The 27,155-nt window shown below is 31.7% G+C and overlaps 1 protein-coding gene across 5 annotated transcripts in view; it reads right to left on the bottom strand.

Moving 5' to 3' along the window:
• LOC118190799 (transcription factor SPT20 homolog) overlaps nt 1–27,155 on the bottom strand; it is a 137,747-nt gene that overhangs the window by 89,379 nt on the left and 21,213 nt on the right. For all 5 annotated transcript variants that reach the window (XR_004758478.2, XR_015040826.1, XR_004758479.2 and 2 more), the window contains exons 6-14: nt 10,374–10,409; nt 10,254–10,292; nt 5,697–5,807; nt 4,501–4,691; nt 4,258–4,420; nt 2,617–2,655; nt 2,459–2,515; nt 1,742–1,902; nt 63–95 (exon numbers count right to left, since the gene is read on the bottom strand). Coding sequence is in view for 2 of the 5 variants with exons in the window: in XM_035361584.2 (XP_035217475.2) it covers nt 63–95; nt 1,742–1,902; nt 2,459–2,515; nt 2,617–2,655; nt 4,258–4,420; nt 4,501–4,691; nt 5,697–5,807; nt 10,254–10,292; nt 10,374–10,409 (830 nt within the window). In the remaining 3 variants the exon portion in view is untranslated. The remainder of the gene's footprint in view (nt 1–62; nt 96–1,741; nt 1,903–2,458; nt 2,516–2,616; nt 2,656–4,257; nt 4,421–4,500; nt 4,692–5,696; nt 5,808–10,253; nt 10,293–10,373; nt 10,410–27,155) is intronic.

Here is a 27,155-nt window from a genome sequence, read left to right as displayed (position 1 = left end):
ACTGTTTTCAAAAGACACAGATTAAACATAAAATCATACATCAAAATCGTGAAATAACTTACAAGTCAAGATTAGATCTGCTACCAAGGCAAAAGCTAAAATAATGAAAAACAGAATAAGTAACAAAGAATAGCCAATACAAAAAAAAAATAAATTCCAAGCATAATTTCACAATATAGTAAACCACATAAACTACTAAATATACAATTTCACAATAAAAAACCACATAAGCTGATGAAAAACTGTTGATGAACAATGCAAAATAAATATAGACAGAACAACTACTTGCAAAAGATAAAATTTCATCAACAGTGCAATTACAAAAATATTTTTATAAAAAATAAATTTCAAATTTATGTAAATAATTTAATTTTAGTATTAATTTTTAATTATTATTTTAGGATTAGTTATTGAATTCATTGTTGTCTATTAAACTCAGCTGCTTAATAAACTCAAATATATTTGGAACAAAAGTGATTTTAATACGTGGCAGGTACTGTATATCCAAATTAAAAGGAAATAATTAAAAATGAAATATAACATATTTAATGAAAAAAATTATGCAACATGAATTTATTGGGCTGTTTGGAGAGTAACTTCCTTTTTTTTACCACCACCTTTTTTTTCCTTTTTTTTTTACTTTAGTTATATTTTTAACCAGCCAACTTCCTTCCAAACTATATTATCATTACATATTCAAACAGCTGACATGTCAAGGAGTTATCTGTGAAACATTTTAGTTGATTTTCATTATTTTTCCTCTGTCAAATATGAAAATATTTTTAGTATGCTCATATGCTAGTATGGTATATGAGCCAATTAGTGACATAGATGAGAGTGATGATTCATTTTCTAAAGAGTATTTTGTAAGAGAATGAGCTCACTGAGTATCTGCCTTAATAATTTTAATTATTAATTCTTGTCAATTAAAACTTCAGAATAATTTGAACAGCACTTCTGAAAATTATGTCTCAAAGTAAGAAATTTTTCTTTCAAATTCTCATGTAAACTAAAGGAAAAAGAGTATTAAATGCTAATTTTAACATACATGATAGCTTAAGAAGTAATCTAAAATGATACCAAAAATTATGATGTTAGGACTTAAAACTTTTTTGTGTATGTGATTTCCCCCCTTCTAAAGTTACACTTAGCAATGCAAAACCCATCCTGTGGGATAATTCCTTTTGACTTTGTCTGTCCCAAAGAAACGTCTTAAACAAAGGCGTGCCTTCTCAAAAGGGTTAACATGGTTGAGTGCATTAAGAGCTTAATAAATCTTTTTGAAATGTGTTATTTCAAAACTAATGCCTGTTACATGATTCTTATATAATGCTAATGTAACAGACACTTACAAAATGACCAAAGTAAATCCTTTTATATCCAGTTAAAATTAAATATAATTAAATCAATAGCAATAAAATTATATTATGTCCCTTTGTTGAGAAATTAACTTTGCTATTCTTAATTTAGTGTAAACAGCATGCTTTTCCTTCAAATGATGCTTGCTTCTATCATGGTAACTTGTTGCCTAAAGCCTCGTTTCTTTTGTATCAATTATAATTATGTTGACCACACTTTATAATTCTGTGCTTGCCTCTGTGTTTGTGTATTACTTCACTGTGTTTTATTCAACTTACTAATTAGTTTTATTCCACTAACATAACTAACATGCAATGAATGAAAATCAGTAGTGGATAATATAAGCCAGACTATTAAATCACAATTATTTTTTTTTCCTTACAAATTCTTTGAGTTTCTTGAATGAGCTTTTTCACAAGGATGCAATATTCCATGGTAGAAGCCATCATGTGGAGTCTGAGTTATTACTAGTTTATCACGCATAATCTGGACATCTCCATCTTTAAGTGTTTCATATTCAAACACAAATTCCTCAACTTCAATCTAAAATTAAATAAACTAGATTAAAATATATGGCTAATAATAGGAAATTTAGAATAAGAACTACACCACTTTAATAATCAATTTTAAGACAAAAAAGAAAATCAAATTTCAGTACATTATATAATAAACATACAACAGCAAGTAAAATAAAAGCCCTGTCAAAAGATTCCTTATATTTAAAACCATTAAATATTATATCTCATTATTAATATTTTATTTTTAGGAATTTTTACATTTAAAAGTTTAAACATATTTTATCATGATGTTTAATATTCTACATTTTTAAAATATGCTAAACAAGTATTTGACAAGATTGTGAAGTTATGCATTTAAAAGAAAAGTTAGCTTTCAAACAGAAAGCAGTACACTTTTTCAAAGACATACTGTGTGCCTGATATTAAAATTGTTTTTGTTTGCAAAATTTGCTTTAGTTTCAAATGGATAATATAAACATAGAATTGGTAAAATTAAGAAACATAAAATTCCAATTAATTTATTTATAAGAAAAAATTTATTATCATCATTATTATAAAAAAGTGATTTTTAGATCACTTACAGGTCTTAAAGAAAAGACTGAACTACTGTCTCCAACCACCTTTAAAATTCTTCTTTTCTAAAAAAATAAAAGGAGGGAGAGAAAAAATATTTTATATACAGGGAAATGCAAAAGAGATTTTAAATATAAATTGAAGGGAAAGAATAAATGAAATTTACCAAATACGGAGCTATGGAATGTGGTACTGACTCAATCAGCTGAAAAGTAAAGAGAATATTAATAACAAATACTAATACAAAACAAAATGTGCTATATGAATTATATCATGTTATAAAGTAAATTAAAGAAAAATAGAGGTAAATTAGGAAATAAAATACAATTCAAAAGCTCCCAAAACTCTCATAAATATTATATAGTCTAAAATTGTAAAATATTTACAAATATTATTCTTTTGGGTAAATTCATTTGACCATCAATGAAGTGATCACACACTGGCATTATACAAAACACAGCAAGCAGGTGGTGCGGAGAAAGTAGTCAGCATACCACGAGTCACACAGGAAAATATATTTTCCTAAACTAAAAGATCAGCAGCAGAACATCATAAACAGCCATGCTGATATTACAACAGAACTTGAAACAAAGTAACAAGTGTCAACATGTGGATTTATATATTAAGAAATATGGTGCATATTTCTAGAATCATCGGTTAAAAAAAAAAGTACTCTTTGGTCAATCGTATCGTAACTTAGTAAGTCTATGGCTTAAATACTGTCTACCTAAAACAAAATAAATCAGCAATAAAATAAATGTGTGGCTTTTCAGATTAGAGTTTAAGTACTTTTGACCTACACTGTATCATATACAGTAGAAAAAATGATGTGTCAATTTCATTCTAACATGATAAAACTATAGGGGAAAAAAAAGACAGGAAACTCAGAATTTTCGACCAAATCTACTTTTATTTATACCTTTGTTTAAACAGCATTAATATAGCATGAGACAGTTAAACAAATCATTTTGATATTTCAGAAAAATAATTAAAAAAAAGTCATCAAAAACGTTCATTGTTCTTAATGGTATTCAAATACCAAATCTCCCAATTTACTAACCCAATGTGCTATCCTGTTACATCACTAAGGCACACAGAAATGAGGGAGAAAATACTTTAAAAGGATAGCAATGAAACATTAGCAAATACTAGAATTAAACAACAAAATTTAAATAAGCTTTGAAACTTCTTCATATAATAATATAAAATTAATTTTTAAAAAAATGTCAGTTTTGAGTGATTCTAAAAAGCTGTTAATTAAATATGCTATATCATTTGTGTACTCATAAACAAAGGTAACTGTAGAAATGAAATGGCAACAAGAATTCAAAAACTAATGATTTTGCATTTTAGAAATGAAAATTTAGTAGAAACACATCTGAAAGTGTCATTTAAAATTTTTAACTGTTTTAAAATTGCAAATAGGTATAAAAAAAACACCAGCAATATTGTGTGTTCACATTTGTGAAGTTGGCATCATTTAAGGGAGGCAGCCCTTGGGTGCCAAATCAATGAAAATAAATTTTTGCTGCAAAAAATGTACAATCATTATTTCAAAAATAAATTTAAAATCTTGTACTGTCTAGAATGGTAATAGCTCATTAAAGCTGGCAATTTGCCAAAGTGGATAGTAACCCAGTATACAATCAACAGCTACCAGTAATATCAACTACCAATTGATGAAGAAAACAGAAAGGTACACTGCAGACTGTTTTCTGATGAAACAAAAATTATAATATTAATATGTTAAAATGATACTGTTATGCAGTCACTAAATATAGAATTATGACTGAATAAACATGCTTACTGGAGGATTTTCATATTTGAAAACATCATCTTTCAATACTTCCTTTCCCACTGAGGGTAGTTCATTTTCTTCAATAAAATCTAAAAGTTTTGTTTCTACTGGAGCAAGATACTTTTTGTGAGAAATTTGTTTCAGAGCAAATTTTCGTCTTATCTTGGAAAGACTAGAAGATCAATGAGTTTTAATGAGAATTGATGAAACTGTTAAAAAACACACATAAAAATAACAGATTAAAATGCTTACATTCTCAGTGATTGAGATGCAAACGGATTTTTATAGTACTCAATGGAATTCGTAATTATGGACACTGCTACATCAGGATCCAAACATAAAGGACCAGAATTTTCAAGCAATAGCTGAGCTTCAACATCTAGTTCCTCTTCTTTTGTCCAGTTGTTACCATATGTGAGCATTCGCACATCACCCATGATGGTCTGAAGAAATAAATATAACATTATAAATATTTAGATTGAAAATTAAAAATACATGACAATACTCTCACATAATTATAAAGCAGTTTCACACCCTTTTATTAAATAAATTATTTTAAAATTTGAAGCTTTAAGGGAAGAAAAAAACTATTACCGTAATTTCCGGAAGAAAGGCCGCATCAGCGTAAACGCCGCACTCGAGAAAAATGGCGAGAAAAAAATTAAAATTACACAGAAACGCCACATCAGCGTAAACGCCGCAATAGATTAAATTGCGCGTGACATCGTCGTGGGCCATATAGATGCAAAAACTCAACTTAAGTCCTGATATATGACATACCAGTTAAGAAAAATGCATGCTTAAAAACTATCCAACAAGTACTTGTACCCAAACTGATGGGATCTGTATCTGGCAGAATGCCAAGAAAAATCCATTCATGCTGAAAGAGAAATACGTCAGAGTTCGAGGCAGGTGGAGTCCTGTCCGCCTTTGAAAAAAATTGCAGAAAAGGCAGGGGTGGAGAGAGGATGGAAGATTGATTCATCGAATGGCAGAAGAGAGAGACTATTCAAACTGATGAGAATGTTGATTTGAAAGGGGGAAGAATGTTATTGTTCTGAGATCTCGTTTAGGGTGAATAAGACATGTAGGTCCGTTCAAGGGAAAGAATGTAAACAAAATAACGTTCGCAAAAAGCAACTGAGTGGTCTTTTGTGTGGGAACAGCACCAGTCTATGCACAATGACAAGCCATCCAACCTATGTACAATGACCATCATAGGAAATATTTTATTTTTAGTGCACCTAAACGCCGCACCCGCTGAAAATTTAAGTTTTAAACACGTAAACGCTGCGGCGTTTCTTCCAGAAATTACGGTATATACATTGAGCAAGCTTATCTGACAAGCTTTCAGAACATAACTTGTAGAACAATATAACTAATGAAAATTTAAAATTATTCATAAAAACTTTAAATATATAGTCATTGACACTAAAATACTTATTTACCTGGTTTGTTGGCTTCAAAAGCAAAAAAGAAGATCTCACAGGGTATTTATTTATAGAACCTTTGAAGTCTCTGATCTCTGCTATACAGTATCCATCATAGAAGAGATTATGCTATTAAATATAAACACATAAATTAATTTTTCTATAAAACCTTGTCAATTCCACTTTGCACATATACGGATAATTATGACTTTTTTGCAAAATACTTTACACATTATACAAAGCAATGCAACTTTCCCTCTAGTACAGTGTTTCTTAACCTTTCTAGCGAGTCGCACCCCATTGAACCTGGAAATATATCTCCCGCACCCCATTGAAAAATGTGTTTTAAATTTTTTAGTCTAGAAAAATACATTTTTTGCGAAACTTATTGTTTATTCAAAAACATTGTACATTTTATATAAATACAAAAGAATATTATTTTTATTAACAACTAGTCTGTTGTTGTTTGTTCATTATTATACTGTTGAAGCGAGATTCCTTTTTGAAAGACATACGTGTAAATCATCACTTGCATTTAAGCGATTTCTCACTTTAGTTTTTATATGCAAAAGCGATGAAAATCCCATTTCGCACAAGTAGGTGGTAGCAAAGGGTAAGAGTAACTGCAGTGCTCCATTCGCCAACTCTGGATAACGTTGTAACTGTGAGCACCAGAATTGTTACAATTCTAATTGTTCGAATTCCATTTGAACATGTCCATTTGCTCGCATTTCAATAAGTTGATCTTTTTTCAGATCACCATCAGTATCATCCATCAAATTTAAGTTAAATAGAAATGGATCCAGTATACATTTCTGAATTTTGGTAATATTTCCGGTAGAAAAATATCCATTGAATGAATCGCTCAATAGTCTCAAATGTATTAAAATGTCAAGTATAATTGTATTCTTTTCATTTTTCGCAATAACAGAATCAAGCAAGGGAAAGTTTGCAAAATTCCCCTTTTCTACTCAACGTATCCAAATTTCTAATTTTGCAATAAATGAAGATAATTCTTTGCTAGATATTATTATATTTATACCAAATCCTTGCATTGATAGATCCAATTCATTTAAATGGCTAAATATGTCTGCTAAGTAGGCCAGCCTCAGCATTGCATCATTACTCTCAAAATCTTTTACTAAATAACAGTTTTGACTAGTCAGTAATTGAATAATTTTCTCATGCAATTCAAAAACTCTGTTAAGCATGCGACCCTTAGATAACCATCGTATTTCGGTGTGATATAGGAACACGGTATGATCAGCACCGATTTCTTCGCAAAATGCAGGAAAAATACGATGATTAAGTGCTCGCCCTCGGATGTATTTTACATTTACTGCTGTAGTTAGATGTTGTTTGGAACTTTCTGGCAATGCTTTCGACGCAAGTGCATGACGATGCAACATGCAATGCGTTATTAAAACTTCCGGTAATTCTCTTTTCATGTGTGAAAACAAATCCTGTATTTTTGCCTAACACTGCTGGGGCTCCATCAGTGCATATTGAGCCAATCACATTCATTGGTAATTGATATTTAGTAAAAAAATCTTTGATGCGATTGAAAACATCAATTCCTCTCGTGTTCACCTCCAGTGGCTCACAAAATAGAAATTCTTCTATCACTTCTTTTTCCTTCACATACCTGACAAATACCAAAAGTTGGCTACAATTATCAACATCAGTTGACTCATCCAGTTGCATGCTTATTTTTAGTGGACTGATTTTTATGTCTTCAATAACTTGCATTAAAGCATCTTCACTGAGAGCTTGTATTCGCGATCATATAATATCATTCGATAATGGAATCTGTTGGATTTTTTTATGTGCTTTTGAATCTACAATTGTTTTAGCAATAATTATAGCAGAAGGTTTAATCAACCCTTCGGCAATCGTGTGAGGTTTCTTTTTTTTTTTTTTTTTTTCCACATGAATGTGCCACTTGATATGACGCTTTTAATAAAAGTTTTTGAATTTCTGGTAAGCAAATTTTAGGATAGTTCCACTGGTATCAAACCGAGCCTTCTTTGACTTCAAGCTGTTCATGCTATGCGCTTTTTCGCCACCATGCAGATTGTTGAAATGATCTAATAACTTTGATGGCTTGAGATTGCTGTTTGAAAATATTTTGGAACACAAGATGCATTGTGGTCGTTGCGTGCCATCTTTTTCGGTTGTGCAGGTAAATCCATAACCGGCATACTTATCGTGCCATTGTCATTGTTTTTGACATAGTGGGGTTCAATATAATCGATTTAATTATTTAGAAATAATGTAATATGATATTAAAATGTTCTTACGTTTGTAATGTCACTGAATCCTATTCGGCTTGAACGGGCAATTAAGAATGTATTAGTCTCAAGAGGTTTCTGGACAAGTCAGAATACACAATACACATGTCGCAGACACAATAGTTGACTCAACCTAACACAGGAGCAGTAGATGCAGATACAAATCTGCAAATTCGTAGATTCCATTGGAGCAGCACATATTGAACTCAGCGCATGCGCAAGCTGGGATAACGTTCTCCGCTCGTATTCCCAGAAAGTTTTTTTTCTTTTCTCCGTCACCTAGCTGCCTGTTCACGTTCGTTTGTAACGTTTCATGCCTTTTGGTTGTGTAGTGTATACGCTCATCGGCACCGGCTCTTTCCTATGTCTTTTGCCGATAAGTGAGCTAGGTGCTACCAATTTTTATGAGCTTCAATATTGGGGACACTATTGCAGATTTCAAATATTTTATTATAAGAAATCTAATAAATAATATTTAATAATTTGTATGGTTAGGTAGGGGCTTCTCCCGGACCCCCAAAAATACATTCCCGCACCCCCCCGGTTAAGAACCACTGCTCTAGTACCAGCCCCATTAGATGACTGTTTTTCTGATTATTTTTATATATACTAGGTCATCTGGAAAGCATTATGGTTTTTTCATGATAAATTCAAATGAAGTAGACCAAAAATCTAAAAAAATTTCATTGCATTGCATGAGAAATATTTTATTCTATGCCATCTCTCTCACAGATGGAAAATTCCTTTTCTAAAAAAGTCATTTCATTTATTTGAAAAGAAGTTATCAAGCTGCTGTTTGACATCCACAGAATTCTGAAGAGATTCTAAGCAGACAAAGTCTAGCAAATATGAAGTATGAAACAAAACATCCCAGCCATACTCAATAAATCTTTGTCTGCATTCATTGAAATGTGGGGTCGAACATTGTCATATTAAAAGACAGCACCTCAGCGATTGATCAGTTCTAAGCAATTAGCTTCAATTTCTGTTTTTAAAACTGCTATTTGGGAACAGTATTTTTCCAAATTTATTGTCTAATTTGGTAGCAACAATTCAAACATACAGTGCTTTTGTAGTCCTAGCATACATAAAACATTATATTGGGGGGGTGGAGTTGTGCAGCTCACCTCTCAGTGTTATTAAAGGAGTTTTGGTTTGCCCCATATCTTTTTCTTGTAACATAATTGCATCATACCCCTTCTCTTCTTCAGCAATGAACTATTTCAAAATAAGAACTTTATTTCTTTTAGCAAAGAATCGCATGAAGAAATTCAAGTAAGCACATTCTGCTCTGTTAAAGTATGGGGCATTTATACATTATAGCAGCTTCCATAACCATTCTTCTTTAAATGATCATGCAATGTACTTTTTGGAATATTTAGTTGGTCTGATAATTCCTGAACTGTATGATGTGGATTTTCTTTGATAGCTTACAAAGGATACCTAGTTTACAAAGGATTGTCTAGAATGTGTATCCTCTTCAAAGCTAAAATTTCCATGATTAAATGTCTCACACTGTAGAGACATTAGGTATTTTTTGGAAGCAGAAGTCATGAAAAATTAGCAACGCGTTTGCTGGGAATCGAACCACGGACCTCTGGAATATGCGCCCAGCAGGCAGACCACTACACCACGAAGGCTCGCTAAGAAGGTGAGAGAAATACCTTATAACACCACCTTGCAAATATGCCATAAGAAGCAGAAATTAGTTTATATAAAGCACAAATTTTATGAACAACCTGATTACCATTTTCTCCTTTTTTAAAATCAGAGCATAATATGACAAAAAGGAACTTTTGAGTTATCCATTCTGAAGCACTGCAATGACACAAAAATTATGCCACAATACATGCTAGAATTAAGTAATGCAAGCAGAAAAAGACAGCATTTAAACATCCACTTCAATCAAGGTTATTCTTTACCAGCAATAACTAAAAAGAAGAAAACATGCTTCAATTTGGAAAATTGTAACAAATGACCATGACATATAATCCAAATGATAATGGCATATATAAAAATAACATTAATGCATAAAGTGTACTTAATATCATTATATTCTATATAGACTTAGCAATACTACATTCATATCCTAACATGTTCTACTGCAATCTATCTCACTATTCAAGAAAAAGTGAGATATAGATAGTTTATGTCATTACAGATCAGATTTCTTTTTTAAGCTTAAAATTCAAGATCTGAAAATTCTTAATATAGTTTTATAAATCTAGAAAGTTTTAATTCCTTACAATGCTAGCACAGAAGTATGATAAAGCACATAACATACCGGGTACTCCATAAGTAAATCTAGAAAATCATAAGGTATCTAAAAGGAAAGAAAAATATTATACTTTTTATAAAGTCCCATATATACATAATAAAGGAAAAGTAAATTTGAACTACTTACTTCTTCATTGTCAATAAAGTCTAAAATAGATGAATCCTGAAAGAAAAATAAACATCTTAACTATTTAGCATATTATATTTTATGAATTATTTGATATATTATTTTGATTCAATAAACTTTTATTTTCAATTAATTTTCATTTTATTTTTTGCTTTTTGATCCCCCCCCCAAACTTTTTTATCATGGTGATGTTCACTTTATACATCTTAGGCAACACCTCACATGTTCACAGATTTTGACGTACACTGGTGATTATTTCACAATTAACTTGCAATTTAAAAACTTCAAATTAGAGTCCAACACCTTAAAAAGGATTTTAGTAGTATCCATTATTACTATTACCATTATTTTAAAAATATTTTTTAAAAAGTTTTTAAATTCTTGGCTCTGAAGATGTAAAAAGTACTTTCGTTACAAACAAGGAATTAATCGAGATATTTGAAAAAGCTAGTACGCATTTGCACAAATGGCAAACAAATTCTGAAGAATTAAGAAAGTTCCAGAAGGAATCATATCAATGGAAATATCTGGGAACTGTTAGGCCAATCAACTTCCTCTTTAAAGGTTTTAGGTGTTGCCTGGAACATTGAAAAGGTCTGTTTTTATTTTGATACTCATTATTTAGACGGCCTTTCTCTTGAAACAGATAAATTTGAAACGGTTTTCTGCTACAGTTTACAGGCTGTATATTTCATCCTTTGAGATTTATTGCTTTATTTATAATTCAAATTAAGTGCTTGATTAGTTTTGGCTGTTAGATATATAGTGGAATGTTCCCCCAGGGGTCGATGCAGGAAAACCTGTGAAGCTACTAGCTAGTATTTGTACTTAAACAATCTTGGTCACAGAGTTTAAAATCATGAGCTTGGCTGTTTCACTTGCCTAGCTAGGAGATAACTTGAGACAAAGCTTCACTGGCCCAGTCTGGGTGGGTTGGCATAAGTCCTGTTCCGTAGAGCAAGGTAGCTTGCATAGTACTGACGAGAGCAATTTTTGATGACTAGTCAGATCTTCAGGCATGCATGTTACCCACCATGATGAACCTAGGGAACTGAGAGTGGAAACCCCACATGCCCAGGAAGTAGCAGTAGTTATAAAGAAACTTCTAAGTCTGCCATTTCAGTTGGGGCTCCAGGACAGTAGCATGATTAGCATACATTAACCTCTTGGGGAACTTTGACTGGTGACCCAACCCTTCAGGGATTCCCTTCAGTTGGGACTGGTCTGTGTGTTGCCAAACAGGCGAAGCATGACAGACAATTATTATTATATTGTGGAATGATCCTCTAGGGTAGCAAACACTGACTTAGTAATTTACTATGACAGTAAGGGCTCTGGGGGTATACTAACATGGACTAGTTCCTATGGCCAGAAAGGACAGGCCAGACGGCCTTATAAAGAGTCTGCATTGTGGGATTGAGTCCTTCCCAGCATAGCAAGCTAGTTTGTTAAATGCCTCTTTTGAGGATTTTTAATGGACATCACTCGGCCCTCCCGCCCAGTATGAAGACAGTTCAAGGGGTGTCACCTTAGTTACATTTAATTACAGGAAAGGTTATATATTTTGAGTGATATTATGGATGACGAATTTCCTTGAATCTGAAATCAATCTGAACTAAATGGCGTAATGAGCTTAATGAACTGGATAAGATTTCAGTACCTTGCCTAAAAGAAAATGATCGAATTGAAATCTACAGTTTTTCAACTGCTTCACAAAATCTTATGGGACAGTTATTCATCTAAGTGTTGTTAAGGATGATGATGTCTGTACTAGTTTTGTCTCTTTGAAAAGCAAGGTTGCTGCAATGAAAACTCTTTTTTTGATTACATCAGAATTGATGGGAAGCATTGTTGTCAGCGAGACTTGAGATAACTTGTTACCCAAACTTTGAAATGTAATTTAACACCTTACTTTTATACTGATTTGTTAATTTTTTGTCACTAGATTAGAAACGACCCATCAAAATTCAAGCCATTTCTCAGAAACCAAATCAAAAAGCTTCATAAATTTACCAAACCTAAATGGTAAAACTAAATGGGTTTCTTCACCAAGGGAACGAAAACCAAATGACATTGTCTGAAGAGAAATATCAGGTGAGGAATTAAAAAGGAAGGAATGCAAGAATCTATGCACTGCTGGCCTCAAGCTGATGGATTCCATTTGAGTGACAAAGATTTGGAACTGAGATGAAAATTTAAAATGCACCACACAGAATGTCTATCCCCTAGAATCCAAGAATTTATTGGACATAAATCGATTTAACAGCTTAACCAAATTATTCACTTCTTATATTTTGAGATTTGTTTTTAATGCTAGAAGTTCAATTAAAAAAAAAGAACACTTAAAGCCAAACAGATTCTAAGAGTGAAAGAAATATGAGCTCAGAATATACAAGTAGAATTTTACAGTTCTAAAATATAGAATTTGCAAATAATCTTGAAATTATAGGTGATTTTATTTATTTTTTTTTTTTTTTTTTTTGACTCATCAAAAATTCTCAAGGAATCTGACATCTTTCTTAATGGAAAACATTCTATCCTCTTTATAAAGAACTCAAAATTCACAGAACTTTTAGTAAAGCAAGAATATGAAACAGTTATGCATGGTGACATTACTATGACTTTAGTGAAAGTAAGGAAAAATATTGAATTCTTAAAGATCAATAATTGTTAAAGAAAGTCATCAAAAAGTATTTGATCAATAAAAAATATGCTGTGAAACCCATGCATCAAATTACAGCTCCACTTGATGGAATTTCAGATATGCCTCCTCTAGAACTGACATTGAACCCTCTTTAGATAAAGGCTCGTAAGAAACAGAAAAATCTTATATTACAATATTCGTATAAGCAGTAGCTGTTATATATGTAACTGTAACTGTATCTATTATTATCTTTAACCATAACTGTAATATAGAATAGTAGATGAGCAATGTAGAATAAATGATGTTTGTGTACATCTTGTAATCATCACTGAGCACGTACCCAACACATATAAAATACAACACATGGCACAGCCTGTTGTTGATTAAAAAAGAAAATCTTTTTTGAAGAACCATGCAACCTCCATAAAGATGTTCTAAACAAAAACATCATGGGAAGTTGTTTACTATGAAATCCAAACCCTGGTAAGTGAGTTGTTTATTTTTATTGGAAGTGGCTAAAAATACGTATATATAAACTACTTAAAGTCCTAAATTAAATATGGATGGATTAAAGCCACCAAGTAATCTAAGTTTCGAAGGAAATTTAAGCGAAAATTGGAAGAAATGGAAACAAAAATTCCAAATTTATATGTTAGCGTCTGGTGGTATTACTAAATCACCTGAAATTAAAGTAGCTATTTTATTGCATACAATTGGTGAAGAAGCACTTGAAAAATTTAATACTTTTAATTTAAGTGAAGAAGATAAGAAGGATGTTGACAAAGTAATTGAAGCTTTCGAAAATTTTTGCATACCGAAAGCAAACGAAAGTGTTGATAGACATATATTTTTCTGTCCAACACAACATGTAGGTGAATCGTTTGATGATTTCTTAACCGATTTAAAGAAATTAAGTAGCAACTGTGGATTTGCAGAATTAAAAGATAGTTTAATAAGGGATAGAATAGTAAGTGGAATTCTAAATAAAAATCTCAAAGATAGATTATTAAGGGAAGATCAGTTAACATTGGAGAAATGTATTAAAATGTGTAAAGCTTCTGAATTAGCAGAACTTCAGCTGAAAACTTTAACTGAAGAAAATAAAATAGAAGCTATCAAACATAATAAATTTCGACCTTCAGAGAAAAAAAGTCAGCCTTGTAAGAAAGACTTTCATGTAAAACAAAAGCAACAAAGTACTAAATCTTCTTCAAACTATCAAGGAAATAAGTACAATAATCCAAAACCATGTAGAAAATGTGGAACTTTTCATAAGTTATACAACTGTCCTGCTTATAATAAAATTTGCTTGTACTGTAAAAAGAAAAATCACTTTTCTAAAATGTGCACTTTTAAAAATGTTAATGTTGTACAGAATAATTTAGAGCATGAGTTACATAATAATGGTAATGAATATATTTTAGGGTCAGTAGAAGATATAAATCCATTTTCTAAAAATAAAACAAAATGGTTTGAAAAACTAAAAGTAAACATATCTAAATATTTATTTGTTAAGTTGGATACTGGAGCTCAGTGTAATGTGCTACCATTGCCTAAATTTAAACAATTAAATTTAAGAGAGAAATGTTTGACTAAATCAAAAGTCACTTTAAATAATTACAATGGTACTACAATTGATGTAGTTGGAAAATGTAAATTATTATGTGAAACTTTAAAAGGGGACAAGGATGAAATAGAATTTCAAGTTGTAGCATGTGATAAAACTGTTCCAGCTATTTTAGGTTTACCTACATTGCAAAAATTAAACCTAATACAAAGGATTTGTACAGCAAATCCTGATTCTAATGAAAAGTTACCAGAACTTTTAAAAGGATATCAAGATTTGTTTAAAGGAACTGGGAATTTAACTGGATATACATATCATATTAAATTAAAACCAGGAACTGTTGGTAAAATAGAACCCTGTAGGAAAATTCCACTTAGCTTATTAAATCCATTAAAAAAGGAATTAGCAAGAATGGAAAAAGATGGTATTATAAAGAAAGTTAACCAACCAACAGAATTCGTGAATTCATTAGTAGTAGTAAGGAAACAGGATGGAAATTTAAGAGTGTGTTTAGATCCTCAGCACCTTAACCAAAATATACTGAAAGAACATTATCACATACCAACCTTTGAAGAAATTTCATCTCAAATGACAAATGCAAAGGTCTTTAGTATTTTAGATGCAAACAAAGCATTTTGGCAAATTAAACTGTCAGATTTAAGTTGTGAATTTACTACATTTAACACTCCGTTTGGTAGATATTGTTTTTTGAGGTTGCCATATGGACTGAGTTCATCACCAGAAGTTTTCCACAGAAGTTTTTCTGAAATTTTTAGTGATTTAGAAGGAGTTCAAATATATATAGATGACTTATTAGTTTGGGGTAAAGATAAAAAAGAACATGATTCAAGATTAAAGAAGTTGTTGGACAGAGCCAGAGAAAAGAATGTTAAATTTAATTTAAATAAATGTAAATTTGGGCTGAATGAAGTGAAATATATGGGACATATATTTTCTAAAGATGGTTTAAAACCAGATGAAGACAAAATTAAGGCTATTCTAGATATAAAACAACCAAAAAATGTGAAAGAATTAGAAACTTTCCTAGGAATGATTACATATGTTTCTAGATTTATACCTAATGTATCAGAATTGACATCATGTTTAAGAGATTTGTTGAAAAAACAAGTTATCTGGAACTGGAATGCAACACATGAAAAAGCATTTAGAAGACTAAAAGATGTCTTGGTAAATAAACCAGTTTTACAGTATTATGATATAAACATGCCAGTAGTTTTATCTGTAGATGCATCTCAAGAAGGACTAGGAGCAGTCTTACTGCAGAATAATTTACCAGTGGCATATGCATCTAAGGCATTAACAGATACACAGAAGAATTATGCTCAAATTGAAAAGGAAACTTTAGCTATTGTATTTGCGTGTGAGAAATTTCACCAGTATATATTTGGAAAAAATATTACTGTGGAAAGTGATCATAAACCACTGGAATCAATTTTTAAAAAGCCATTAAATAAATGCCCTGTAAGACTACAAAGAATGCATATAAGATTACAGCCATATCAGTTTGAGATAAAATATAAACCAGGAAAAGAACTTTTTATAGCGGATACATTATCAAGATCATTCACTGATAAAGGATCTGATTTCTTTGAAGGAGAAATAGAAGCTCATGTTGGATTAGTTGTAGAATGTATACCAATGTCTAATGGTAAAATGGAAGTTTTTCAACTGGAAACAGAAAAAGATGAAGAACTACAAGTTTTAAGAAAATTAATTAAAACTGGATGGCCAGATGAAAAATGTATGGTTCCAGAACTGGCAAAACCATATTTTAACTTCAGAGAAGAACTATCAGAAGCAAATGGATTAATATTTAAAAATTCCTGTGTTGTTGTACCAAGAAATTTACGAAAAGATATGTTAAGCAGAATTCATTATGGTCATTTAGGAGTAGTAAAATGCAAGATCAAAGCAAGAGAAATATTATATTGGCCAGGAATGTCCAAAGAAATTGAAGATTTGGTACTGAATTGTCAAACATGTTTAAGTTTACAAAAAGCTAATACTAAAGAACCAATGATATCTAAAGAAATACCTAATGGTCTATGGGAAGTATTGGGAACAGACCTCTTTTACTTTCAAGGAAGGGATTATCTAATAGTTATAGATTATTTTAGCAAATATGTTGAAATTGGACATTTGGAAGATTTGTCAAGTGTAGCAGTGATAAAGTAATTGAAATCAATTTTTGCAAGACATGGTATTCCGAAAATAGTATATTCGGATAATGGTCCACAATATAATTGCAGGAAATATAAAGATTTTGCAAGAAGATGGAATTTTGAAACCAGAACTTCAAGTCCAAAATACCCACAGTCTAATGGAATGGTTGAAAGACATATTCAAACTGTCAAGCGAATGTTAGAAAAAGCTGTAGTTGACAACAAGGATCCATATTTAGTTTTACTGGAATATCGTAACTCTCCTATTTCAGATGAAATTAAGTCACCTTCAGAATTGATGTTTGGAAGAAAAGTAAATGGATTGATGCCTATAAAAGAGAATTTTGTCCAAGCTAAACGATATGAAGACCCTAAACAACATTTACTGAAGAGACAAACCTTACAAAAAAGTTATTATGATAGGAATGCAAGACCATTAAAACCACTGAAAACAGGAGATCATGTTTACATAAAAGAGAAAGGGAAAAAACTATGAAAGAGGGAAAATTATAGAAGAAGCAGAAAGACCACGTTCATATAGGATTCTAAGAACAGATGCAAGAATTGTAGAAAGGAACAGAAGAGACCTTCTTAAAGGAACTAATCAGGAAGAGTTTGCAATACAAAACAACTATGAGAATGAAGTTATAGATGAACCCGAGATACATGAAAATAGTAGGAGCACTACAAATTTAGATGTGCCTGTAAGTCCTTCAAAATCTAACAGAAGTGTTGTGTCACCAAATCATCAAATTTTTCAAATGGACATAACTACGTCACTCGATCTGGTAGGACTGTTAAGAAACCTTATTATTTAAAAGAATATGTTTAATTTTACTACTATTATTATTTTTTATAAAAAAGGGAGATGTTATATATGTAACTGTAACTGTATATATTATTATCTTTAACCATAACTGTAATATAGAATAGTAGATGAGCAATGTAGAATAAACGATGTTTGTGTACATCTTGTAATCATCATTGAGCACGTACACAACACATATAAAATACAACACAGTAGCAAAGGCAATCTACTTAGAACTGGAGACATCATTCTTGATAAAATATTTTTTATTAGCCTTCAGAAGTTTTGTTGCCGAAGAGGAAACTGCCCTGTATTTTATCTGGATAATGCTAAAACATTTAAGAAAGCCAAATTGCAAGCTATCTTTTTTTTTTTTTTTTTTTTTTTTTTTTTTAATTATAAAGGATTCTAAATTTTCAGATTTCATCGCTATTCAAAATACTACCTGGAAATTTAAGGTTGATTGAGCTTCATGGTTGGGAGGTTTCTATGAGCATCTTGTAATATTATAGAAGTTCCATTGAGAAAATAATTGTGAAGAACCAACAACAATTTTGGCAGAAACAGAAATGGTTTTGAATATCAAACCTTTGACACATCTAAACAATGACGTAAGCAAAATCAATGACACTATTCCAGTTTTGCAAAATGAATTTCAAATATTCCTTAAATTTCATCAAAACGGATAGAAAAGATTTTAGAGAATTTTTGACAAGAAGAAAAATGAATACAAAGTGAAAAATACAATTCAAGTGGAAGCAAATACTGTTTCCACTTGAATGACTTTAAGTGGAAACAGTATTTGCTGGACTTAAAGATTATGTATCATTTGAACACTCCTAGAATGTCTAAAGATTGAAAGACTAGAAAAGCCATAGACTGAATGATCATCAAAGTCAAATTTCTATAGAATTAAGGAATAACTCTCGAGCTGTTACTTGGAACAGAAGAATATATACAAGCATGCATTGTCAAACATCTACAGGGTTACAGAGAACACATTCAAATTTTGTACATATCTGCTAAAAGTGACTGATGAACAATAACAAAATGCTGTTTCCTTTTTTGTCAAATCATTTTTGACTAAGACAATTTGATTTAAAATTCATTAGTTATTAATGTATTTGTGTTTAGTATTATTATAATTGAATAATTTTGTATTTTTGTAAAATAAGACAATTTGATTTAAAATTCATTAGTTATTAATGTATTTGTGTTTAGTATTATTATAATTGAACAATTTTGTACTTAGTCTATTATCCTATTTCATTTAGAATTTTATCAACTGGTTTGTAATATAGAAATTCTTTTATACTGATATTTGTTTCCTTGCCTTTGTATTTGTTATCAAAGAGTTCGGTTGAAAAAGAGTTCAGATGAAGAGTGTGTGCCATTCTTTTCTGTGTTTTGATTCCTAATTTGGATTCCAAGCAGTGATGCTTGGAATTTTGAATAGCATGTGCAATGCCATTGAAGAAAACATTCAATGCTTGCTTTAGATAATTATGTTTGATATTTTGATCATTTTCATTAGCTTCCTAGATTGAATGATGTACAGTGAGGTACACTGAATCACATACCCTTATGTGTGTTGGCATTTTTGAAAATAAGTGTGCGTCCAGTGTGTCTTTTGAGTTCCTTTAAGATTACAACTTTGAAACTTAAAATCTGAAAAAATACACTGAACCACAAGATAATATTTTCAAGCATTAGCATGTTAAATTTGTGATAGATACTCCTTGTGTATTTTGCCATAATAAAATAGTTTAACCTTATATTAAATAGAATTTGCGACTACTTAATCTATGAATGTCTGTAATCTGCACTAATTTTTGGATGTAAAACATTAAATTTGAATTTTCAGAAAATTCAGCATAGCAAATTTAATCATAATTTTTTATTATATAAATATACAAATAAACTTTTTAATAAAATACATTGTATTTATAATGTACACTGCTCAAAAAAAAAGGGGGGGACAGTGCTATATCTCCCGTTCTACTGGGACGATTCATGAAATTCAAATTGTGTTCTTCATGTCTCGAAAGCGCAACTTAGGATATATATTAGATTTATATATAGCACTATTCTAACATAGGTATTTTGACACAAAATCGGATGTTTTCTGAAATAACATACCAATTTTTTTACATATTTCGATTCTACGACTCAAACTATGATTAAATATTAAATTTTGTAAAATTTGGTGCGAAATTTATGGAGAAATTCAACAATTTATGTTGGCGCTTTTTATTCAGTTTGCGTCAAAATTAGTTCACTTGGCAAATTTCTTAATATGTGGCAACCTATTTTCATTTGCATTATTACATAGAGTGTGAGAGGAAAAAAAGACTCAAAAAGCATCCAACTTTTTGAAACATCTTGGTATTTCTGACAATCATTTTAAATAAAGTTATCGCCTTCCATTTCACAAACGGCCGAGCGGTAAAGTCGCTGAACACTGGTAGTTGACTCGGTGGTTCGTATCCTGGTAAACGGGCTGGTTGCATGGGCGTTTTCGTGGATTTTCTCATGTGTAACATGTATGCAAGCTGGTTTCCCTTAGAAATTTCTTCACGAAGGCATCCTCCCTTTTAGGCAGATAGCCCTCCTTTGCCATAATTAAATAATCAAATTCAATCCATTTCATCAGAGACTATCAGTTTTTAGAGGCTAAGCATTTTGAAGGTATGAGATAAAAGGAAAGACTGGTTTCATCAAGAGGTTTTGGTTTATTTAATTATGACTAGGGCTATCTGCCTAAGGGAAGGGATTCCTTCGTGGAGGACTTTCTAAGGGAAACTGGCTCATATACACGTTACACATGGGGAAAACCACGAAAATGTCCATGCAGCCAGCCCGTTCATGGGATTCGAACCTCGGACCGAACTACCAGTGTTCAGCGACTTTACTGCTCAGCCGCTGTTTCATCAGGAGGGAAAAAAAGTATTTAGGTGACATCGACATACATCACTGGATAAACTCCTGAATCTTCAAATAATTTGACTGAGAAATCATGGGATTCTCCGTTTATGATACGATATAATGTTCTATAACACAATTTAAATTTATACAACCATATAGTCAAAAACCAATCGCTCTTCACTTTAATCTGCAATGATATCATTTTTGTCTTTTCTGTTTTAACTGCTCAATTGATGGTATTTGCTGGTGTACACGTCCAAGTGCTTTCTCTTTGAACACCTAAATTCTTTGAAGTATCCTGAAAGTATTTTCAAAAGTGTCCAACTTTTTTAAACATCTTGGTATGTCAGACAGCCAAATTTCCCTGCAAATTTTTGCTTACTTTTCTCCCTAATTTTCTTCTTTCCTTCTACAGTTATTTTCAGTGCTCACACAAGAAAATTAAGATTTTTCGGTTGCTAGACTTCCATAAATTTTACATTCTTGTCAACTTTTTTTAAATATCAATTACATGAATTGCGTTTCAGTTGAAGACAGCTTTTCATTTTCTAGTCATTTTAACTATAAATAAAGTTTAAAGCGAAGTCCAAAGGATAAATATTTTAATTAAAAGATTTTTTACTAAATGAAAGAAATAAAACAGTCCAACAATGTTTATTCTGTACCACCGAGTAACCCGATTCTTATATCGGCTGAAACAATCTAAATCATATTAAAGATCACGTTTTTTATACAATCTATAACGGGAGAGAAAAATTAGTTTCTTAAAACATTCCTTCTAAGAGGATTAATACAAAAATTTATAAGTGAATATATATTTTTAAAGCTGGGACTTGAACTAAACTGTCAAACTTTTAAAGTTTAATTTACATGGTGGTTATAATTAAAGTTCCACTTTGAAATGGTCACAAAAGGAAAACTACTGGACCAAATGTTATCACATTTGAGAATCGTGTAAAGGAGGTTATGGGAATTTATTTTTCGAGGGAAAAAAAAAAAAGGAGTTCAAAAACTCACCACCAGGAAAAAATGGCGCTGTATGCAATATTGTTAAATGAAATAAGACAGAGAAAACATCAGTTTAAAATGTGTTTAATCGTTTCCGAAATGCGTTACAAAGCATGTTCAATGTAGCGTCCAGTATTTTCCGAAAGCAAGTTAAATCTTGTTACTGCATTCTCAACAGCAGCTCTTAGCATATCAGGAGGAATGTTACGGACATGTCAGTGCATCACATTTTTCTTTTCTGCCAAATTATTTAGATTATCACCATAAACAGTGCTTTTGAGATAACCTCATAACCAAAAGTCACAGAGGTTGAGGTCTGGTAGGAAGAGGGGAAGTGTCGGCCTATAAGACGTTCATTCCTGAAATGTTGCCTAAGTAACTGTGCGACACACGTGAGGTGGGGCCCAGCTCTGCATAAAAATCGTAGTATCTAAAATGCCACGTTACTGCAGTTTATGTATCACGAAACATTTTAACATTGACTCTAAGTGAGCTGCAATCACAGTGGTCCAGATGTCGAGTCCTCTTCAGAGAAAAATGGTTCAGTTATAAAACTAGCTGTCATTCAACACTAAACGGTGTGGAATGACTGTTATGCAATCGAATGCAGTAGGAGAATGCAATGGAACTAGATAGATAACATGAGAGATTTCTTTGGCCCAAATCGATTAAAAGCGTTTTGAATCAGTATCATCATGTTTTAGGGCCGAATTCAGGCTTCAAAAATTACAAATTAGCAATCTGTAAGAAAACAATTTCCAGATTGTACGCACTTGTACGAGTGATTTGCGATCTCACATTTTCTAATCGCTAATTCGTGGTTTTCACAGATGAATTTCTCCCTTACACGGATGGCGCAGTCGACTTTTATTGAATTTAATGCCTTTAAATGGTAATTTGCTTACTTCAAAGTTTCTTAAGTGTATACAACATATTAAACCCATGTAACAAAAGGTTAAGTTAGATTTCGATCCATATTTCGTTTAACAATATTGCATACACCGCCATTTTCCCCCTGATAGTGAGGTTTCAAACTTTCTTTTTTTCACGGAAAATTAATTCTTATCACCTCCTTTACACGGTTAACAAATTTGATAACATTTGATTCAATACTTCTCCTTTTATGACCGTTTCAAAGTGGAACTTTAATTATAACCACCCTGTATATTATTAAATTTTAATTGAAGCTATGCGTTATATGTATACCATGCGTAAGATTTTTGCTTTTATGGAAAAAATAAAGAATGGAAGCAAATATACTTCGGATAATGGACCAAAACTGAAAAAATTTCCCTTCCCTCCGAAAATCAAATATTGAAACTTTGACCTTGAATTTATTGGATTATTGATATATTCAATTTGACGTATCTTCTATGTCCTAGTTCTGACAACAATTCCATCAAAAATTCCGAATTACTGAAGCTGAAGTAAAAGGTTTAGTACAGAGGTCGGCAACCTTTTTTGGCCACGGGTCAAAACCAACCAAAATGCGAGTATTAAAGAGACGTTTGGGTCAGAGATATTTTCGTATTAAAACAGCATTTTAGTAAATAATAAGATATATTTATTAAGAAAATAATTACAAACATAGTTGAATAAAATTTATTTATAAACTTTCTCTACAATATCAATGGCTCCCCTGATGTTGAACTTATGAAGTCAATTTAGTCAAGTCTGGTTTATAGTTATTCGTTTTAAGTCGAACACAAGCATCTGAATTTACAATAGTTAACCTGCTCCTGTTTTTGCTTAAAAGAAATTTCATTTGTGAAAATATTTGCTCACATTTATAAGTGAACCCGAATGTGGACAAAATGGCAAAGGCAATTTTTTTTAATGATGAAAACCTCGTAGGAACTGATGCCCAACATGTTGATATCATGAGAAAATGATTATCTTCTGTATTTTCCAAATCGTTCCGCAATTTCTTGAATTTATCCGTCCATAATGTTGAACTTTTAAAATCAATCATTTCTAAACTAAAATTGTCAATTCTTAGATATTCAAAATACTGCAAATTTATAATATTTTCTTCTATTTCATTTATAAATGTAAACATTTCTCCATGTTTCTTAAGACTTTGAAACCGACTTTCATATTCACTTTTAATGACCGAAATCCAAGTTTCAAACATAATTAGATTGCGTTCATCGATATTTTCTTTTTCATGTTGAAATGAAATTTTTTAATTTTTATGTCAGTTTCAAATAATATCAATTTTGAAGTAAAACTCTTCCATTCCTCATACATTCTCAAAACTGTGTGGTTATTTCTTTGGAGTCGTACGTTGAAATCATTAAAATGGTTCATTATGTCTGTTAAGAACAAAAGTCTTAAAAACCATTGTTTATCATTGAGTTCGAGATCATTTCCACTGATTTCGTGAAGAAACATTTGTATATCATCAAAACACTCTACAAATCTATTAAGAACTTTGCCCCGACTTAACCATCGTATTTCAGAATGTAATAACAAATCTCCATATTTCAATTCAATTTCCTCCAAAAAAGCTTTAAAGCACCTATGTATTAATGCTGATCGCGCTATTATCATGTTTACGATCTTAACAACTTTTTCCATTACATCCTTAAGTTGTTGTACAAGATGCCTTTGCAAATAAATTTTCTTCATGTATGATACAATGAAACGATAAATGTGAACAACCAAGTTCTTTTTCCATTAGTTTTACAAATCCAACAGTTTTTCCTCTCATCCTTGGAGCACCGTCAGTTATTATGAAAAACAATTTACTTTTTAAATCCAATACTTGCCCATTTTTGAAATTTGTAAACTCTTGTACTTGACAAAAAATATCAGTGCCTTTGGTGGTGTCATTCATTGAAGCAAGAACGCATAGTTCTTCATTAACATTCGAGCTATTTATTGATGCAAATCTAATAATTACTGCAAGCCTACCAATACTATTTATGTCGGTACTTTCGTCAACTGCAATGCTAATTATGTCACAAGATAACAAATCATTTTTGACCTGTTCATCAATATTCTTGGCCATATCTTCAACGTGACGCTGGAATGTTCTAGTTGGCAATGGCATTTCTTTGTTTCTCTCAATTATTTGTTTTTTTATAGTCATTAAATAAGTGTTCGGAACAATTTATGAATGCGTTTTTTCAAAAACTCGCTGTCTCTCGCTTTCAAAACTGTAAACTGTAAATGGTTTTCCGTTGGTACCAATTCTAAGAGCTGCAACAAAGCTGGAAGACGTAGCGTGATTGTTGCTGGTAACAAAACTCTTTAATAATTTATTTTATTTTCCAAAATTTAATACACGTTTAGCAATGTATTCAAATTTATCTTCATTTGCCATTTCACTCACATCTTTATGTTTTGAAGAAAAGTGTCACTCAATATTATAAGTCCTGTCAGTAATTATATCTGTACATAAAGTACATATCAATTTGTCACCATTTTCGATACACCCATACTTTTCTGTCCACACATCTTGAAATAATCTCTTTTTTGCTTTTTGTTTGTTCATGGTAATTTTTTTAAATAATAATATTTATTACACTAGGTCACTAGGTCAATATTATTGTGCTACTGTACTACACGTGCTATAACTATAACTGACATACAACTGAGATAACGATGTGCGTGTCCAGGAATGGTACAATTTGTTCAGACAATGTCGCTGCATTCCACATACTAACGGCCGATTCCATATCCAGTCAGGCGGGGGTGGGGTGCGCGTCTAGGAATGGTACAATTTGTTCAGACAATGTCGGTGCATTCTGCATAGTATCGGCCGATTCCATATCCAGTCAGGCGGGGGTGGGGCTTTAACTGATATTTTTATATGTTATACTGGATTCAAATTTGGTACCTTCATAACTTTGCGACAAAATTTTTTTGGGAAAAAGAAAAAAATGTTTGTATATCTTATACTTTATTTTCGGAACTAAAGTGGGTCACTTGAAATTACCAAATGGGTCACTCGGTGACCCACGGGTCATAGGTTGATGACCTCTGGTTTAGTATATATTCACTGTATACCAAGTTATTAACTTGTTAACTGTAACCCAGTTATTAACTTGTTAACTGTAACCCAGTTATTAACATAAAGTAATCAGAGTGTAATAAAAATACATTATAGAATTTACGCTGATCCAACTTTTTGTATGAATGCACAACATGTAATGGAAGAGAAGGCTTGTAGAGATCTGTTTTTGGCATGCCTCTACAAGTAGATGTCATACTCCTTTTGTCTCTTCAATGTCAAAAAACTTTCCTTTGAGAGGCAACTTTAGTTTTTGGGAAAGAAAAAAAAATCACAAGAAGACAAATTTGAAGAGCATGCAGGATGATTGAGTACACATACTTATTTTCGGAATACAAGCGGTTCTCCGATTGGTTATTGAATAATGAAAAGATACATTTTCATGCAATACAAAACGTTTGGAATACGTTTTCTGACTGAATAAAGTTGGATTAAAAGTCACCTGTTTAATTCACAGCCATTTACAAGTCAACTACTCGGGAAATTGCATAATCGTTTTGATTTTGAGCTTGTAAGACAAACCTAATATCACTGGATTTAAACACTTCTTTAATCTTCCGAGAACATTCCTTCTTTAGCTCATATTCCAAGAATACTAAGTGAATACAATTATTGCAAAAGCAATTGAATATTCATTTGGACTACAGCTTGGTAGTTTACTAATGAGTTAACAAAACTTAAATTCTGCTTTTTGTGTCTAAGAATACAACAATATTTTAAATATTTACAAATAAAATATTAAATTGGAAATTTAATTGGAGCCTCACCAGTTGCCTAGAACTTGAAGGTTGTTAAATACCAATTGTCTGTTGCGAAGTCTAAACCAGGCTGCATGGTTGGTTTTCGTAGTTTTCTAGGTTCTCTTTACAAAGGTTCTCTAAGAAAGCATCTTAACCAAATAGCTCCCATGTTCTTTCTATGTTCAAATAACCAACTAACCTAGTTTAAGCACGATTTCCAAGTGAAGTTACTAGCAAAACCCGAATACTCATTAAAAGTCATGTAGCTTGCCAATCGGGAGTAACATGAAAGAAAGTTTTTGCTTTTTGTTTGTTCATGGTAATTTTTTTAAATAATAATATTTATTACACTAGGTCACTAGGTCAATATTATTGTGCTACTGTACTACACGTGCTATAACTATAACTGACATACAACTGAGATAACGATGTGCGTGTCCAGGAATGGTACAATTTGTTCAGACAATGTCGCTGCATTCCACATACTAACGGCCGATTCCATATCCAGTCAGGCGGGGGTGGGGTGCGCGTCTAGGAATGGTACAATTTGTTCAGACAATGTCGGTGCATTCTGCATAGTATCGGCCGATTCCATATCCAGTCAGGCGGGGGTGGGGCTTTAACTGATATTTTTATATGTTATACTGGATTCAAATTTGGTACCTTCATAACTTTGCGACAAAATTTTTTTGGGAAAAAGAAAAAAATGTTTGTATATCTTATACTTTATTTTCGGAACTAAAGTGGGTCACTTGAAATTACCAAATGGGTCACTCGGTGACCCACGGGTCATAGGTTGATGACCTCTGGTTTAGTATATATTCACTGTATACCAAGTTATTAACTTGTTAACTGTAACCCAGTTATTAACTTGTTAACTGTAACCCAG

Source organism: Stegodyphus dumicola, chromosome 4 (genome assembly GCF_044657685.1).
Source record: "Stegodyphus dumicola isolate Sdum_Otavi_A_Nest chromosome 4, ASM4465768v1".
Lineage (NCBI taxonomy): Eukaryota > Metazoa > Arthropoda > Arachnida > Araneae > Eresidae > Stegodyphus > Stegodyphus dumicola.
The sequence above is the reverse complement of the archived record's forward strand: the minus strand, read 5'-3'. Positions and strand labels throughout refer to the sequence as shown.